General features: G+C 46.1%; 1 protein-coding gene and 1 long non-coding RNA gene across 2 annotated transcripts; one reads left to right on the top strand and one right to left on the bottom strand.

Annotated features, from left to right (window-relative positions):
- Positions 1-647: 647 nt before the first annotated feature.
- LOC132455310 (uncharacterized) lies at positions 648-2,167 on the bottom strand. The gene is made up of 2 exons (XR_009525165.1): positions 1,565-2,167; positions 648-1,350 (listed from the first exon to the last, which is right to left on the bottom strand). It is a non-coding gene; the product is annotated as an uncharacterized LOC132455310 (long non-coding RNA).
- Positions 2,168-7,871: 5,704 nt separating this feature from the next.
- On the top strand, positions 7,872-8,862 carry LOC132455275 (zinc finger protein 431-like). The gene has a single exon (XM_060049111.1). It carries the CDS (start codon positions 7,906-7,908, stop codon positions 8,860-8,862), a length of 957 nt encoding a protein of 318 aa, XP_059905094.1. The 5' UTR covers positions 7,872-7,905.
- The last annotated feature ends 10,962 nt before the right edge of the window (positions 8,863-19,824 follow it).

Genomic DNA, 19,824 nt, shown 5'->3' on the forward strand with positions numbered 1-19,824 from the left:
CACACACTCTAAGAATAAAGACCCATGTTTCCCATAATAGAAAGAAAAACACTAGCCTCGTGTCGTGTGTTTCTGCTTGTGTGCGTGTGTGTGGAAGTTGAAACGTCAGTGAACTGTGTGTCAGTGGGGGCGAAGTCAGGTGTTAGCAATATCATCCAACTGCAGACACAAATGGGCGTTCCCGTGTCGTGGGCGTTCTCGTTCACGCAGACTAAAACGCCCCCCCGGCGTTCTCGTTTACGCAGGCTGGAACGCCCAGTTCTTCTTCGTCGATCTAGTAGTATGGGCAGCATAGAACTGACGTTAGCACCCCCTTCTTCTTCGATCTTGTAATACGGGTACGTTAGCCAGCTAGGCCTACAGAATGTTAGCTTACATTTATGTGTCGGATCTCGGCCCAAACTTTGCATCAAACTTGATGCAACACGATCATTACAGGGAGGCTCCATGATCTCATGTTCATTATCTTCTGGGTTAGTATAGGTAGGGTATTAGGTATAAGTGAGATGTTTGATATAGTTGTTTAAGAATATGCCCAAATTAAATAATGAATAGATTAAAATAACACTTGGGACATTATGCAGTTCAAATCCAGTTACCACCAGACACTATGAAGGCTCAAACAGTAGACCATTTGACTCCAAGTGTTCACTTACTTTTCCCACTGAATGTTTTCAATAAAGACAAAATACAGTAATTGCTCTGTAACAATTAACCTTACAACATACATCGTAGGCACAAATGTATGTTATACATCGTATAGCATTTGTCACAAAAACAAAAAAGAAAGGAGTAATAAAATACCAGCATTTCTGGGCAGATACATTTACTACAGTAGTATGTACATTTACAAATGAAAGGGATTGCAAAAAATGACGTCCCATATAAAACGAAAAAGGAGTAATAAAAGAACATTATGCTAGGCAGACATCTTTTATGACAAACCTGCCATATGCAACGTGCCTCAGTACCAGAGGTGCGCTTGGCCAATTCTTCTTTTTTGAGAAGCCTTTGAGGCGTAGCGCAAGGCCACTGCCACAGCCTGCATTGTTGTAAATCTTTCTAACCGTTATGTATATGAGATTGTCTTTATTAAGCTTAATGTCCCCTGCCAAACTGTCATTTATATATATGGAAGGATGGAGAGGCTTGATTAGTTCTCGGAATGTGTTTGAAACCCTGTTGAACACGCCAAGCATCGCCATGTCCAGTCTCAGCGTCTCTTGTACAATTTGCTGAAGGACTTCGGGTGGCAAGAATGGCCTGTCCTCTGTTGTGCCAGATTGGAGCGTGTGGCTGAGATGGGGAGATGGAGAGGGTGAGCTTGGTGTGCCAGCTAGTCCTGCAGGGCTAGAGAGAGCGAGAGAGCCGAAAAAGAGTGAAGGAGAGCGAGAGAGAGGGAGAGAAACAGGGATTATAATCAACCTTCAATTCAATCACACAAGCCCAGACCAACACTACCCACACCATTCAACAAAAAGGCAGTCACTGATCGATCAAAAGTCTGAGAAAGAGCAAGAGAGAATATACGTAAATAGAAAAGTATGGACATAGTATGTAATACCTTTCACTGCTTAGTGATTGCAAGGTGTGACTGAGATGGGGAGATGGAGAGGGTGAGAAGGAGCCAGCTAGTTCTGCAGGGCTAGAGACAGAGAGACAAGTGTATTGGCTACGATCTTCGTGAGCACCAAAAATAAGTAAATAGCAACATGGACACAGTATATAAACCTTTCAAGCATAAAGGTCTCCAACAGCTGTCCAACCACCACCTCCTGATAGAGAGCATGTCCCCCTGAAAAGTAAAGTTATGCTTTAAATGACTTCATAGCCTAATACAAATCCATGTTACAGTACTGTTTAGCAGTGTACTATGGCAGTGTAAATTATTGTGAAGATGTAGCCATCTCCTCCCGTAAGTGCAGTACCTGAAGACAAAGTAATGTGTATGACCTATGATGCATGTTAATTGTAGCCTCCAGTAAGGATGACTAAATTATTAAAAGCCTTATATTTCATGCTACACATCTGATTGAGATTTGAAAGAACTCACCTCACTGAAATCATATTGCTTTTGAGGGTAGAATACATTGCGTACTGAAATTAACATACAAATGAGTTAGTTGTTTTACAAACTAGTCATCAGTCATCATTTCTGAAAATAATGCATCTCACCATCAGCATAAACACCCCACAGCTGTTGCTCTGATACTGGTGAGGTGCGTCCTGTGGTGGTAAAAGGGGAATGTGATTTGTCAATGATTCTTACTAGTATATAATGCTTATAAACTATAAAGTGATATCCACCCTCATTTTGTAGCTACATACAAAAAAGTGCACAATGCACTTTCAACAAGCATTTAGCAGCAACCAGGGCCCATCAGCGTCACATAGGAACACTTCATTAAATCATAAGGCCTAAAAAAAAAAATTGTTTGGTTCCAGTTTCCGACCGACCCTGTCAATTTATGTGCGACCCAAATTATTTTATGAGCTTTATAAAAAAAAAAAATATATATATATATTTATTTATTTTTTTTGATGCAAACTATAATTACGTTTTGGTACAGCACCTCTTCATTCTGTTAAATGAAAACAACCTACCCATCATTCGCTGCCGCTGGAAAAAATAAAATAAAAAAATAAAAAAAATTTCCTACCTACCCATGACCTCAACTGACAACCAACAGGAACCAAACTTTTTTTTTTTTTTAGGCCCTAGTTCAGTGCTTCGTTAACGTGTCCCGATTTTTGGACTGGTTCATCTGCTGCTCAATAACTCTCACGGTCCTCTGCTCTGCTTGCGATCATTGTGATTCATCATGTATTGATCCATTTATTCAAAAGATCCAAAGACAAAGAACAGGTGCATTACGGTATCATTTTATATTGTTGTTGGACCGGAGTGGGGGAGTGGGCACGCATTCGTTCTATATTTCTGCATCCGGTACGTCACGGACTAGGCCACGTGTCTTGGCCCCAGAACGCGGAAGCAAATCGCTCCTGTATGTTACCCTGCGCCACTGAGCAGTTTGTATAGGAATGAATGGGCGGCCAGTCCGTGGTCCATCCTTTATTATGTCCATGCTCTGGCAGCATCTTTAGACGGATGAGAAAGCCGGAGCTAATACGTCATAGGCCACGCCTACTGGATACAAACGCAGCGCGGGAGTCAGATGAGGTCAGGAACATATGGGCGTCCCGTTGCTAGAACACGGCAGCGCCAAACATTTCACTGATGACTGCTTCCTCAACTTGGGCCAATACAGAGCTGGACTTGCTCAACGTCTGAAAATCAAGTCTGGATCAGTACCAACTCTCCTCGGCTCAGCTACAAACCTCGAAAAAGTAAGTTAACTAACGCCATATCATTGTGTTGCTTTACTGTATATGTTTACCTTGTTAGCATTATAATGCTGCTTTAGCAGTAGCGCTACAGCTAACAGCCAAGTTACTGTCGCTAATGTTACGGTAGATAGTATCAGTTATGTGTGTAAATAAATACCATGGACCTATTATAGAGAAAGGACAGTGGACTAATACATGGCCGCCCATTCATTCCTATAAATACACACACTGTAAGTCGAGTGTGCATCTCAGCAAGCATGGGGCATCACACGAGAATGGGCACAATTCAACAAAGGGGCTACAGGCACTGATCTCTACTGCTTGGATACCAAGGGAATGCAATGTTTAACAATGTCTGCTCATACTACAACAAACGAATACAACTGTATTCTACCGGCCACTGGACCGGAGTAGTTCTAGCGTTTTACTGATGAGGAGATTGACCTGTTAAACTCATCCTAAATACATATGGTGCGTTCCAGGTAACCCGTGTTTTCGCCCCCTTCTACCCTCTTGTACTCCCAGATATAACTGGTTATTAACGGGCAAAAAAGTGTACCTGAAACACACTATTATTCTGATTCAAATCAAAGGGTTATTAGCCGATTTCGGCGGAGCTTGATGTCATGGTATTGGGTTGTTGAGATGAACTATAAAATATGTAAACAAATCAAGGATGTAATATCATTTCATATAACTCATTTTAAGTATTAGGCTAATGTAATTCACTAAACATGCTTCTCTTGTATCTTCTTACAACTTGCACCTGGAATACATACAAGGTAAAAAATTGAGTACTGATTTTTCTTTGTTCTCTCTACGCAGGCCAGCTCATCAAGTGCTTACATTCAGCAGCTTCTCTCAAGGGATGTTGCCTGCCAGACAGAAAACCTGGAAACGCATATTTGTAGGCACAAAGCTGTCCTTAAAGTCTATGCAGCCCCATTTTAAAAGTGAAGGTGTGTACATTACTCATTGAGTATTTTTTTTCTTTGATTTGGTAGATTCTAGGCAGCATAAATTCTAGGCTGATGCTAGATTCTAACTGCGCTGGTCCTCTTTGGAAAAGCTTCAGGACCAGAGCCCTGCTAAAACACAAGTCAAACTTGGGAGTTGCATTTCAAAGATGGAATCAGCCAAGAGCCCAGAATGGTTTCAAGACAGATGCCACATGAGCTGGTTTATCATTCTCAAACATAAATGAATTCATAATGCATGAATGTTAGCTGATCAGCTTAGAGGGAAGGAGACGTTGTTGCTTTTTAGTGTTGAAATAGAATTGCGCTTCGCATCTCATGTTGTGATCAGATCATTTTGCGCTGGTGTTCGTTGAGTGTCCTTAACCTGGCCAACCACTTGAGCTTTGAGTCTAGGGAGGAGGGTGCTGGAGGAGCAACCCTCTCCAAAACTGTGAATCTGTGTCTGCAGTACACATTTTAAACCCCCTGTGTCAATGTTGCGTGCATTTAAATAGTTTCTTTCCCGTGTACAAATACACAATGCCTCCCTTTATGCAAATAATGTATCAAAACAATGACTTTTTCCTTTTTTTCTCCCTCTGCAGAAGACTGTGATGCCTTTGGAGACCGTAGCACTCAGCGTGGCGCCACATCAGAGAGCCTGGGTGTTGTCGCCCCTGGCTCCTCCTCCCACATGTCCAGGCACAGCGAGGAACTGGTGGTTAGCAGAATAAAGAAATATTTTGGCATTTTTGCACTTGTAAATAGTTAATCGCTTTTTAGCCCTCATTCAGATGTGAACTCATTCTTGCATGCGAGGGTCTTGAATCAAAAAAAAAAAATAGGCAGGCAAGACATTGAAATTGCAGGGCGTGCCAAGCCGCAACCGAACCAGCTTGGCAGTGTAAAAACGCCTAATCTGTCGGTAGTGGGGATTGAAAACTATTCTGTGAAAATGACAGAATAAGTCTTGTGTGTTTCCTTCTTTATGTGGAAAGCAGCAGACCCCAGACACCATTTCAATCAAGCTTGAAGAGGATATTGGTGGAGGCTTGCCCGCTGGAGGTTAGTAATACACATTGCATCTATGCAAGAAAACAACCTTGATCAACTGAGAATGTACTTGATTCTACCTGCGCTAAAAAGCCTGATCCTCTTTGGAAAAGCATCATGACCAGAGCCCTGCTAAAACACGAGTCAAACTTGGGAGTTACATTTCAAAGATGGAATCAGTCAAGAGCCCAGAAGGGTTTCAAGACAGATGCCACATGAGCTGGTTTATCATTCTCAAGCATCAATAAATTCATAATGCATGCAATGTTAGCTGATCAGCTTAGAGGGAAGGACACGTTGTTGCCTTTTAGTGTCCAAATAGAAATTGTGCTTGCCTCACTTGTCATGTTGTGCTCAGATCACTTTGCGCTGGTGTTTGTTGAGTGTCCTTAACCTGGCAAACCACTTGAGCTTTGAGTCTAGGGAGGAGGGTGCTGGAGGAGACGTCCTTCCCCAAAACTGTGAATCTTTGTCAGCAGCTCACATTTTAAACCCTCTGTGTCAATGTTGCATGCATTTAAAAAGTTTCTTTCACGTGTAAAAAAACACAATGCCTCCCTTTATGCAAATAATGTATCAAAACAATTACTTTTTTACCTTTTTTTTCTCCCTCTGCAGAAGACTGCGATGCCTTTAGAGACCGTAGCAATCAGCGCAACGCCACCTCAGAGATTCTGGGTGAGGACGCCCCTGGCTCCTCCCACATGTCCAGTCACAGCGAGGAACTGAAGATTCTGAGTGTCTACGGAAAATGGGAGGGCCCACTGGCGACGGACGGCCATGACACCCTCTTTACCCCGTCAGAAGTGGAGGCCCTGAACTCGCTGTCTGCGGACCACAGCGCGGCCAAGAGCCTGGAGCGCGGCGAGCGGCTGGTCTGCCGCGAGGAGCTGAGTGTCCAGGTTGGAAGTCGTCTTCTTATTCAGCATCCAAATGAGAGGCTTCCTTTATTACAACTCCAGCACACACCCTTAGAAAGCACACACCTCTATGATTTAATGAGTCGTACATGCTATTTCCAGACTCGTTGGTCTAGGGAAGCTGCTGTCATTTTCTTCAGCACAAGAGGCTTGATCAACTCGTTCAACTGACTCTGTACGCAAATGGCTGCTTGCCGTCGCTTCCCTGTCATCATTGTGTTAATCCAGCCAATAGGGCGCCAGGGGGAGAGGCCAACTTGGTGATTGGCGCTGTCGCACCAAAATTGTACCGGGGGTGAAAATTGTACCACCTACGTAATTCGCGTTCGAAACATTACGTCATCGTTCGACACGATTGTCCGTTGCTTCGCGCCCATGTTGCCAAAGAAGAAATAACATAATACTGACAACACTTTTTTTAACTTTATATTTGTATTGTATTGAATTTAGCTAGTAAACTGAGTGTTTTAAAGTGTATCATAGTTTAGCTAGCTTCTGTTAATACACAGTTTACTAGCTAAATGCCATTAAACAATTAAATACAATGCAATTATAAAGTTAGCAACGCTAATAAAAGTGTTATCTGCTTAATGTTATTTCGTCTTGCGACGCTCAATGAATGAGCGCGAATGTTTGTGAATATTCATGAACCTTCCTACGTCATTGTTGCAATACAATTTTGGTCTCAAAAAACAGTCTCAGCTTCTCCAAAAACATATCGGAAGCAGAAAGATAAGAATTGCTCTTCTCCTGACCCTTATGAAGGGCGAATTCAAATCGCCGTCAGAACAGGTTGGGGGAACCCAGTCTATCGTAAGGGGGGATTAACAACTATTCTGTGCAAATGAAAGGAAATGAAAATGTGTTTCCTTCTTTATGTGGAAAGCCGGAGACCCCAGACACCATTTCAATCAAGGTTGAAGAGGATATTGGTGGAGGCATGCCCGCTGTAGGTTAGTAATACACATTGAATCCATGCAAGCAAACTGACCTACCAACTGAGAATGTACTCGATTCTAACTGCGCTGGTCCTCTTTTGAAAAGCATCATGACAGTCACCCTGCTAAAACACAAGGACTACTATGTAGTTTATAGTAGAATGATTTAAATCTTCTTCATGGCAGATGTCAGGAATGCTGAATCCGCTCTGATTCCCAGTATAACTACAGTATTGGTAAAGCAGTTGATCAGAAACCACAGATGACCTGGGTTGTGTCTTTATGACCTCCCCACATCCTTAAAAGGCGGAGACGTAGCGGTGCCTTCTCAGCTGACGCCTTTGACCCTTGACCCCCCCAAGGGGAACAAGGAAAATGCAAGAAAGAATGTCAAAATATACTTCTTCCAATACACCAGTGTGTAAATGTACATGCTGCATACCTTTGTGCAAATAATTAATTAATACCATTACTTTCTCTCTTTGTTTCCTCTCTGAAGAAGACGTCAATGACATCAGAGACTGCAGCACGCAGCGCGACGCCACCTCGGAGAGTCTGGGTGTGGACGCCCCTGGCTCCTCCCACATGTCAAGTCACAACGGGGAGCTGCGGATCCTGAGCGTTTACGGACAAGGGGAGGGCCCACTGGTGGATGGTTGGTGGAAGGTTTCTCCCAACAATGCCAATATGATCGTACACATGAGGACCCGACCAGACGAGAAGCCGTACGGGTGTGACCAATGCACGAAGAGCTTCAGTCAGAATGGCAACCTGAAAATCCACATGAGTACGCACTCCAGGGAGAAGCCCTACAGGTGTGACCATTGCAAAAAGCGCTTCGCTCTGCATGGCAACCTGAATGTCCACATGAGGACTCACTCCGGCGAGAAGCCCTACAAGTGTGACCAATGCACGAAGCGCTTCAGTCGGAAAAGCAGCCTGAAGACCCACATGAGGACTCACTCCGGCGAGAAGCCCTACAGGTGTGACCAATGCCCGAAGTGCTTCAGTCTGAAAGACCACCTGAAGACCCACATGAGAACTCACTCCGGCGAGAAGCCCTACAAGTGTGACCAATGCACGAAGCGCTTCAGTCATGGCTGCAACCTGAAGAACCACCTGAGGACTCACACCGGCGAGAAGCCCTACAAGTGTGACCAATGCACGAAGCGCTTCAGTCGGACAAGCAGCCTGAAGACCCACATGAGGACTCACTCCGGCGAGATGCCCTACAAGTGTGACCAATGCACGAAGCGCTTCAGTCAGACAAGCAGCCTGAAGACCCACATGAGGACTCACTCCGGCGAGAAGCCCTACAGGTGTGACCAATGCCCGAAGTGCTTCAATCTGAAAGGCTACCTGAAGCGCCACATGAGGACTCACTCTGGGGTGAAGCCCTACAAGTGTGACCAATGCACGATGCGCTTCAGTCAGAAATGCACCCTGAAGATCCACATGAGGACTCACTCCGAGGAGAAGTCCTACAAGTGTGACCAATGCACGAAGTATTTCATTCTGAAAGGCAGCCTGAAGATCCACCTGAGGACTCACTCTGGGGAGAAGCCCTACAAGTGTGACCAATGCACGATGCGCTTCAGTGTGAAAGGCAACCTGAAGATCCACATGAGGACTCACTCCGGTTAGAAGCCCTACCTGTTAGTGCATTGCAATGCCAGCTACAACGACCCAAGCAATTTGAGTGTGCACACGGGCAATGGGGTGCTTTCACACAGGGTAACGGGGCGCTTTGATTGAGAGCTCTGTCCGGTATTTGTCGAAATTAATGCTTTTAGTTTTTCTTTTCATCAGGATTAAACATTTTCCAGCTTTTGATTCGCTTTGTTTTGTTTTGTCATTTTAGTAATTTATGTCTGTGTGATAAAGAACTTATTTCTCTGATTCTTCTGACAGCAAAATATTAGGAAACTCACATCGTTGGTAAATACAAAGGAAACTTGTGAGGGGAGTATACCACGAACCTCGCTGAACATACCCAGGCTTTCTTGGGAAAACCTGGTTCGACAGAGATGCAACTCGCAGTGAGAGTTAAATGGTTCCACGACACTCACTTTAGATTAAATTAGTCGAACCAGGTTTTCCGCTTTAGGTTCAATGCGCGTTCACATAAAAGGTGTGTTTATCACGTCATTTTACTCCCCCTTATGCAAAGTGAATCGAGCGTGCGCGGTGCATTATGAATTCCTACGAGGAATTCAAAGTCCAAATCCCAGCAAAGGGGAACTGGGTTGCCCATAATATGGCTAGGGTGGCGTGCTGGCAAAAAATAGCCGTCCGTGTTAATTCATAAGTGAAAAGATTCTGCTTATTGTCAAAAAATATTTATCATCATGCCTTTTACCCCCATAGATGTGGTGCCAGCACGCTCCTACGAACATAGGGCCTAGTCAAAAATTAATATTAAAATAATATTCAATGTGGTAAGTTGTAAGCATCCATTTGAATAATTTCAGGTGAATCTAGCCTATGATTTGCAATGGCCTAGGCTCCAACCTTTAGTCACATGTTGATTACCTGCAGCAAATAAAAAAAACAAATTTAATACGACTGGGAGGAGGACCGCTCCACCGCCCTTCACCACTTCAGAGGAGCTGGCTCTCGCCAATAACGAAGGTCGGCCGATGATGGTAGGAGTGGAAGGGGGGGCGTCCTCTGACCCCACTGCCTCGACTTTCAAGGCCTTTGTAATGAGTATGTATTCATGTATTGGCAATGGACATCAATAATTGTCTTGCTAATCAAATTGTTGTGAAATGATTGAGTGTAAATTAATTGTCATTTTTAGTTGAAGGTACAAACATTAGTTTGGAGGAGCTGCCGACAATCAATCTCCAATCAGAGGTATATAACTATCAAAGCAAAGTGTCACGTACTCTTCTAAATGCCCTGTGACTCCAGGGCGACTATGGAGGTGATTTTTCTGAACAATTCTCACAGTATGAATAAAGAATGCTTAGGCCTAATTGTGTCACTGACATAGCGGTTATGTGTATGCTGCTGAAGGTGAATGCTGCTGATGCTGATGGCTGCTGCTGCAGGTCGCTGCTGCTTGAGGCGATGGCTGCTTGAGCTGGCTGGTGCCGGATAACACCACTGCTGCAGGTCGCTGCTGCTTGAGGCGATGGCTGCTTGAGCTGGCTGGTGGTGGCGAAGGATGGTGGTGTCGCCTTCTGCTGCAAGTGGTGGCGGCTTGTGCTGGCGACGGCTGTTGGTGGTGGTGGTGGCGGCGGCGACTGCTGCGATTGTTGTCCTTCCTTTCGACCTGATGCACTTTACTATCCTAACCTCAGCCTTATGTTTGTGTAGTATTTTCTTTGTTTATTGATAACTTATATTCCTCCCTGTTCCTTCACTTTGTTCTTGTTTTGCAAGTTAGACATACACGCACACCTGTTTACACATTTGTTGTTCTTGTTGCACACATGACTAACATTGTTTTATTTATTGATACCCCCTGGCTCTACTTTGCTGTTCTTGTTCACTTACTGTACGTTTGCTTTGTTGTTCTTAGTCCTTGTTCCCACTTGTTTTTGGTTCCACAAACCTCAGCCTGATGTATCTGGCATCTCAAACACTGGGTCCAGCTTTACCATCGCCTACTCCTTTGCAGCGTGCAGATGTTAGGCAGTGGAATCTGCATTTGCTGCAGGGTTTTATAACCAGTGGTCCATTTTACTTGTATTGCTTTTTTAATTGTCTCCTTTCCTCACCGTATTCCTCTCTTGTCAACACTTATATATACAATATTCATCCCTGTTCCTTCACTTTGTTGTTTTTCAAGTCGGACACACACACACACACATACATACATACATACATTCTTGTTGTCCGACCCATTGTTTAATAAAAAATATTTTCATTTGTTATTCTTTAATATATGTGATACTTTGTGTTCGGCTTAGTCTTAAGTAGCATGGTTGTGTGGTCAGCTCCTGCCTCATCAGAAGAAGTTCCCTGGAAACTAAATGCTAAATTGACTGTTGCTACTCTATGGCGACACATTAGTGCCATAATTCACTAATGTGATAAAAGATGCATTCGGGCGTATTATATTATTCCACACGCGTAGATATTAACTGCGAGCGCGCAAATGATCTCTGCGTGCGCAAACAGCCTCTCGCGCGCGCAAATTACCTCAGCGCGCGCAAAAAAGCCTCTTGCGCGTAACAGCCTCTCGCGAAAGATGTTTTTACGCTCGCTCAAATTTAATTTTGGCACTATGGGGGAGGGAACCAAGGCAGGGCGGGCTTTCCTATGATTGGCCGTTTCTGAAGCGCGATATTTGATTGACAGCCCTCCTCAGCCTTCCTCTCATTCAATTCTGAATTGTACAGTAAATGGCTGAAACGATAGTTACGTATTGTAACTCTAGATTCTATGAGTATCGGCGCAGCCTTTTAAGGCTATTGCTATTGGGTTATCCCTAGGCGTGAGCCGTAGCACAGAAAAATGTGTAATCCCTGACCACCAACAGCGTGGGCCTCAATTACGTCCGCGTGCGGCGTGCCTCAACGACGTCCGCATTTCGCAGATATAGGCTAGTCGGGCGCCTTCCTTGGGAGGTGTTTCAGGCACGTCCAGTGGGGAGGAGACCTCGGGGAAGACCCAGGACTAGGTGGAGAGATTATATCTCAACACTGGCCTGGGAACGCCTCGGGATCCCCCCGTCAGAGCTGGTCAATGTGGCCCGGGAAAGGGAAGTCTGGGGCCCCCTGCTTGAGCTGCTCCCCCCGCGACCCGACCCCGGATAAGCGGACGAAAATGAGATGAGAAATGAGATGAGTCGGGCGCCGGCGGACGTTCTGCTCCCAATAAACAGCTTTTCTTCAGCTATTTAAAGGACAATGAGGCCGACACTTAAAAGGCTGCGCCTATACTCATAGAATCTGGAGTTACAATACGTAACTATCGTTTCAGCCATTTACTGAACAATTCAGAATTGAATGAGAGGAGGGCTGAGGAGGGCTGTCAATCAAATATCACGCTTCAGAAACGGCCAATCATAGGAAAGCCCGCCCTGCCTTGGTTCCCTCCCCCATAGTGCCAAAATTAAATTTGAGCGAGCGTAAAAACATCTTTCGCGAGAGGCTGTTACGCGCGAGAGGCTGTTTTGCGCGCGCTGAGGTAATTTGCGCGCGCGAGAGGCTGTTTTGCGCGCGCAGAGGTAATTTGCGCGCGCGCAGAGATCATTTGCGCGCTCGCAGTTAATATCTACGCGTGTGGAATAATATAATACGCCCGAATGCATCTTTTATCACATTAGTGAATTATGCCACTAATGTGTCGCCATACTACTCTGCTTTCCGAATCGCTCTCTGACCACGGGTACGTGAATCGGAATTACAAGCAAAATCAAGAAAATGTAATAGTCCAGTTGCGCTAAAATGAACATCTTGAATCGTCATTGATTTCAGAACAGATGTAGTAAGGTTGAGCCACTAAAGTCAGTAGCCTAGTGCTACCCATGCTTACACGAACGTGAAGCTTTACCTCAAACTTAAAAACGTATCTAGCTTGCAGTTGTCACCCTACCACTCCAAATGTAAAACTGACGTTTACAAATATGCAACAATGGTCAGATAAGTACTTGTGTTTTTTAATTTATATTTACCGTTCAATATTGCAATCGCTGCTGGCAGTCCCATTGAAGAACACGGCAGCGCGGCCTGTTTTTGAACTATAGGCTTACATGAATCACGTGACCACCCTGCCGGCGAGATCAGAGAGTGTCGCAACCATAAATATATTTAGAACACTAGATATGATAGAGATGTTCTATATATATCTATGGTCGCAACTCTTCTCTCTCATGGCTCTGGCACAAGCCCCCAGGAACATTGCATACTTCCGCAATCCACCAGTGCTCCGCGGCCAAGCCTGGTATTGCAGCTGTTTACGTGGGCTGTGGACGGGTCCATAGATATATATAGAACACTAGATACGTCACGGCAATGTTGAGCTCCGGTCGGCTGACGGCCACCGTGGCGGCCATCTTGAATGGGTCAACCCGCTGTCTAGTGCATTACACCATATGGAAAATTCATACAAAGATGTAGCAAATTTGAGCGGTGATGGCTCAGTGGATGACGCTAAAAACATCATAGTTGATATTCCGTGTTTGATTTTAAGTGGTAGTTAGATTTTTTTTTTTCCTCTATGTTATACAAGAAACACACTTTTTAACACATGACATTTATATGTTAAAAAGTGTGTATATATATATATATGTATATGTTTGTGTATATACACATATATATATATGCACATATATATGTATATATGTAACTATATATTAGGCTGACCAAACGTCCTCTTTTCCCCGGACATGTCCACTTTTTACGTCCCGTCCGGGGCGTCCGGGTTTTTTTTATTAATTGATGATCTTCTTCTTCTTTCGTGTATCGTCTTCATATGTCCAACTTCGTGTCGTGTAGCCACTCCCTCGTCTCAGGTCCCACTTGGAAGAGGCCCTCCTCTGAGGGTGGTCTATGCCGGGGACAGGTGGTGATGATGTGGTCGGCAGTCTGCTCAGGCTCCCCACACTCACACGCTGCACTGTCTGTTAGGCCCCACTTCTTCATGGACGCTTTGAAGCAGCCAACCCCTGTGCGAAGGCGGTTCAGGAGGGTCCATTGCCGGCGAGGTAGATCTTCTCCCTTAACGCCACCTCCAGGATCCTGGATGTAATGGTGTAGGCGTGTCTGTCCTGCTGACTCCCACTCCTGCTTCCATGCCGCTGCCAGCCAGGCTTTGGTTGTCAAATCCTCCGGGATGGAAATAAGCATCTCTTGTGCGGCCTGATTGTATGGGTGGCGGGACTTGAGTCTGCTTGGAGGTGTTGCCATGGTGGTGGTTTCATGGAGGAGGTGCCAGCTGTGTTCCTGGGCTTTCCTTGCCAGGGCGAGGGTAGCGGCCTCTCGCCGTAGGCCGGCTGGCGCTATTCCTGCTAGGACTGGCAGGTAGAACACGGGGGTGGGTTTCAGGCAGCCACTTATGATCCGGAGGGCATTGTTGATGGCCGTATCGACCTTCTTGGCATGTGGGCTTCTACTCCAGGTTGGGGCACAGTACTCAGCTGCAGAGAATACGAGGGCTTGTGTGGAGATACGTAGAACCTTGGCCGAGGCCCCCCAGGTTGTACCAGCTAGGCGCCGGATGAGTGAGACCCTTGCTGTTACTTTAGCCCTCACTTCATCCAAATGCTGTTTGTAGGACAGTGTCCTGTCCAAGCGTACGCCCAGGTACTTTGGGGCCTGCTGGAACTCCAGGGGTTTGTTGTCCACTGAGATCTCCAGCTCCCTTCTTGCTTCCCTGTTGCAGAGGTGGAATGCTGCTGATACAGTCTTTCCCTTACTGAGCTGCAGTCGCCAGCTTCGAAGGTAGGCAGCCAGGACGTCCATGTCCTGATTGAGACCCTCTTCAACCGCCTTCCATGTGGGCCGGTGTAGCATGATGGCTAGATCATCCGCGTATCCATACCTTCTAGATGTCGTCACCGGAAGGTCAAAGATGTAGAAGAGCATCGGTGAGAGGACAGACCCTTGTGGGACCCCGTTTCTCAGCCTCCTGAGCCTGCTGCGCTGGCCGTCACTGGTCTGGAGAATGAAGCTGCGGTTTGACAGCGTCTCCATGATGAAGTTGACCATATGACGGTCCGGGATTGTTCTCAGCAGCTTCAGGTGGAGTCCGCGGTGCCAGACGGTGTCGTAAGCAGCAGTCAGATCCAGTAGTACCACCCCAGCTTTGGTTTTGGCCTGGAAGCTGTCCTCGAGATCTTGTGTGAGAAGGGTTACCTGGTCCACTGTAGACCTGCCCCGGCGGAAGCCAGCCTGTTCCCTCGGTAGCTGTGAGTCAACTACTGGCTCAATTCGGCTGTGTATCATCCTCTCCAGGATTTTAAAAGGGACGCACAGCAACGAGATTGGTCTGTAGGACTTGGGGTCATCCGCAGGTTTGTTGGGTTTCAAGAGGGCTATGACAGCGGCCCGTCGCCATGCCCTTGGGAGCTTGGACCTCTGGAGGCACGCAGAGAAGAAAGCACACAGCCAGGCGGATGTTATTTCGCTCTGGTGGATCACAAACTCTGGGTGGATGTTGTCGGAGCCTGGTGTTTGCCTTGTTTGAGTTTGGCCATAGCGTCCTTGAGCTCAGCTGGTGTGAAATCTCCTGACAGGTTGGCATTGACACTGGCCGCCCTAGAGAGACTGGATACCTCGTGGGATGTTGAGTGGGCAAACTCTTTGTCTGCGTCTGGGAAGCGGCCATTTTTCAGGAGTTGGGCTGCGATGGTGTTTGCTGTCACAGGGCACTTGGGAGGCGGTGTACTTCTTCCTGAGAGCTGGTTTATGGTCTGCCACGCTTTACGGCTGGAGTGGGTAAAGTCAATCGACTCAACGACCTCTGTCCATCTAGCCCTGCGAGTGGCGTCCAGTTTCTCAAGCAGTGCTGTTGCTGTCGCATCCACTTCAGCTCTTGAGCTAGCCTGCTGGTGGGCTCGCAGGAGGTGGTTGCACTCCTCGTTCCAACCCGGGATGTAGTTTGCATTGTAGCCTCGTGGTATGGTTTTCTTCGCTGCCCCTTTCAGCACTTCACAGTAGGCTGCATATGCAGCATCCACATTAGGAGTGTCTGGGTCCGGGAGGGTGACAGATCTTCTCTCTGTGTCAACAGAAAAAGCATGCCAGTTGGCCTTCCGGAAATTCCATCTTTTGACAGGCTTCCCTGCGACCGGCTGCACCAGTGATGGTATTCTGATGACAGACGGTCGGTGGTGTGATCGGGGGAACCTGTCAATGACCCTTCTCTCTGGCATCGGGTCCTTACTGTGGAACACAGCAAAGGCGAGGTCTGGGTTGGTGAAGGTGTTCCATCTGGAGGAGTAGAAGCTTGGTGGCTCTTTGGGGTCAAACAGGAGATGGGCGTTGGCATTGGAGGCCCACTCGCTCAGCGTCTCCCCATCCGGTGTTGTGTGGGAGTATCCCCAGTCGGTGTGCTGGCAGTTGAAATCCCCGGCGTAGATGGCGGGTGCCGGGGTAATTGGGAGGGCCGATGTGGACAGTACAGATGGTGGGGGCTTGTACACGTTCACAACCGTTGTTGTCTGTATCCTCGTGGACATCCACTCGAGACTAGCGCCTGGAGGGGATTGGCCTGTGGCTGTCCAGCTGAGGTCAGACCTGACCAAGGTGGCCATCCCGTGCTGCCTGCTGAGGATGGAGCCGGCGAGGTGGAACCCGGGCAACCTGAGAAAGTCTGCTTTTCCACAGTGCGTCTCCTGAAGGAGGACGGCCGCGACTTCATGGGAGTCGGCGAGGTGGCGTATGATGTCCAGTTTGGCGGTGGTGAGGCCCTCGACATTTAGCTGGAGCACTGCCAGGCCCTGTCGCTCGATGGTCGGGATGGCTGCCCGCCCTGACGTGAGCTTGCGTCCCCCCGGCCTCTTGCGCCCTGATCTGACAGCGTGACGATTGGGTGGCGACATTAGTTTCATGAGCTGGTCTTGCACCATATCTCATTACTTGCAGGGGAGGCCGCGTGGAGGCTGTCGTCTTCTTCCCTAATTGATGATAATGTCCGGTTTTCGGACATTATTTCGTCGCATATTTGTTTTTGCCTCGTCGCATATTTGTGTTTCTGGGTCTTTCACATAACCTACTAGTTATTACCATTGTATATGTCTATGGTTATTACGGCCTTCCAAGTTCTGGAAATGGTATCTCCCTTACGTTCCACCTTCTTGCGCGAGCTGACTGTAGAGAGAGTCTGTCATTGGGCGACCGATCTCAGGGTTGCCAGAGCCACGATAATTATCCTCCAAATACGACCATTTTGAGCCTTTGGTACGTTACTTTGCCATTTCCAATCTGGCAACATTGAGCACCTTGCCGCTTCCACTCTGTTTACAACAGCACATTACATCTGCAGCCATGCCTAAACATAAATGTAAGTTCACGGACGAACTAAAGAAAAAATACCCATGTTTTCGCCATGGGTATTGGCGAAAACATAATAATTATTTTCTGGTCCCGGTCTTTATATGCCCTGGATTACACATATGTTGCTTGTGGATTTAAAGGATAATTTTTCATGCAAAGAGTTCGACCATTTATTGTGCAATTGTTCAGATAAAGGCTGTAGAGAAAACACAACGAGAAAGACTACACGGCTCGTATGTGACGTCACGCTCCCTGCGACTGGCGTGGAGAAGACCGACAATCTTCCCATCGGCATAACTGAAACTCTGCACGTGCCCCGATTTATAATGGTTTTCACCTCTTTCGATGCTTTTATCCTCCCCTTGGAAAAAGCGGTGAAGTGGGGCAGAGAGATCGCCATCTCTGTGCCGAGTTCCAAGGGCGGGTGTGGTGACGTATATCATATGCGTCTAGAGCAGCGAAGAGCTGTAGTTCACAAAGCGGCCTCACATAAAACCTAAAATTATCAAACTTCTTCACGAACATTTTTAGTTTTCTTTGCATGAAAAATTATCATTTAAATCCACAAACAACATATGTGTAATCCAGGGCATATAAAGACTGGGACCAGAAAATAATTATTTTCTCTCCATTGACACCCATTCATATTTTTCGATCTCATAGGTCCCATGAGCCCTACCGGAAGAGGCGTGACTTCGCCACTCTATACAAGTGGGGAACAGGAATGTGTCTCCGCCAAAAATGTCTGGATATCAATCAAAGGCTCGTAATTACCTTCATGCCATGTCCTAAAAAAATGTAAGTTTTTTATTTTCAAAACGCCACCTCAAGCATTTTATTAGCCGTTATCTCGCTGGGGAAGAGGGGTGTGCAGCTGAAAGGAGTCGTAGTGAAACAAATGGCATCCGAGAGGGCCTAGTTCAGTGCTCCGTTAACGTGTCCGATTTTTGGACTGGTTCATCTGCTGCTCAATAACTCTCACGGTCCTCTGCTTGCGATCATTGTGATTCATCATGTATTGATCCATTTATTCAAAAGATCCAAAGACAAAGAACAGGTGCATTACGGTATCATTTTATATTGTTGTTGGACCGGAGTGGGGGGGTGGGCACGCATTCGTTCTATATTTCTGCATCTGGTACGTCACGGACTAGGCCACGTGTCTTGGCCCCATAACGCGGAAGCAAATCGCTCCTTTGTATGTTACCCTGCGCTACTGAGCAGTTTGTATAGGAATTAATGGGCGGCCAGTCCGTGGTCCATCCTTTATTATGTCCATGCTCTGGCAGCATCTTTAGAAGGATGAGGAAGCCGGAGCCAATACGTCATAGGCCACGCCTACTGGATACAAACGCAGCGCGGGAGTCAGATGAGGTCAGAAACATATGGCCGTCCCGTTGCTAGAACACGGCAGCGCCAAACATTTCACTGACGACTGCTTCCTCAACTTGGGCCAATACAGAGCTGGACTTGCTCAACGTCTGAGTCAGTCTGGATCAGTACCAACTCTCCTCGGCTCAGCTACAAACCTCGAAAAAGTAAGTTAACTAACGCCATATCATTGTGTTGCTTTACTGTATATGTTTACCTTGTTAGCATTATAATGCTGCTTTAGCATTAGCGCTACAGCTAACAGCCAAGTTACTGTCGCTAATGTTACGGTAGATAGTATCAGTTATGTGTGTAAATAAATACCATGGACCTATTATAGAGAAAGGACAGTGGACTAATACATGGCCGCCCATTCATTCCTATAAATACACACACTGTAAGTCGAGTGTGCATCTCAGCAAGCATGGGGCATCACAAGAGAATGGGCACAATTCAACAAAGGGGCTACAGGCACTTATCTCTACTGCTTGGATACCAAGGGAATGCAATGTTTAACAATGTCTGCTCATACTACAACAAACGAATACAACTGTATTCTACCGACCACTGGACCGCAGTAGTTCTAGCGTTTTACTGATGAGGAGATTGACCTGTTAAACTCATCCTAAATACATATGGTGCGTTCCAGGTAACCCGTGTTTTCGCCCCCTTCTACCCTCTTGTACTCCCAGATATAACTCCCAAAAAAGTGTACCTGAAACGCACTATTATTCTGATTCAAATCAAAGGGTTATTAGCCGATTTCGGCGGAGCTTGATGTCATGGTATTGGGTTGTTGAGATGAACTATAAAATATGTAAACAAATCAAGGATGTAATATCATTTCATAGAACTAATTTTAAGTATTAGGCTAATGTAATTCACTAAACATGCTTCTCTTGTATCTTCTTACAACTTGCACCTGGAATACATACAAGGTAAAAAATTGAGTACTGATTTTTCTTTGTTCTCTCTACGCAGGCCAGCTCATCAAGTGCTTACATTCAGCAGCTTCTCTCAAGGGATGTTGCCTGCCAGACAGAAAACCTGGAAACGCATATTTGTGGGCACAAAGCTGTCCTTAAAGTCTATGCAGCCCCATTTTAAAAGTGAAGGTGTGTACATTACTCATTGAGTATTTTTTTTCTTTGATTTGGTAAATTCTAGGCAGCATAAATTCTAGGCTGATGCTAGATTCTAACTGCGCTAAAAAGCCTGGTCCTCTTTGGAAAAGCATCATGACCAGCGCCCTGCTAAAACACGAGTCAAACTTGGGAGTTGC

This window comes from Gadus macrocephalus, chromosome 4 (assembly GCF_031168955.1).
Source record: "Gadus macrocephalus chromosome 4, ASM3116895v1".
Classification (NCBI taxonomy): domain Eukaryota; kingdom Metazoa; phylum Chordata; class Actinopteri; order Gadiformes; family Gadidae; genus Gadus; species Gadus macrocephalus.

Excerpts from the sequence above, each read along its gene's own strand:
- LOC132455275 (XM_060049111.1), top strand. The coding sequence starts at position 7,906 with ATGATCGTACACATGAGGACCCGACCAGACGAGAAGCCGTACGGGTGT.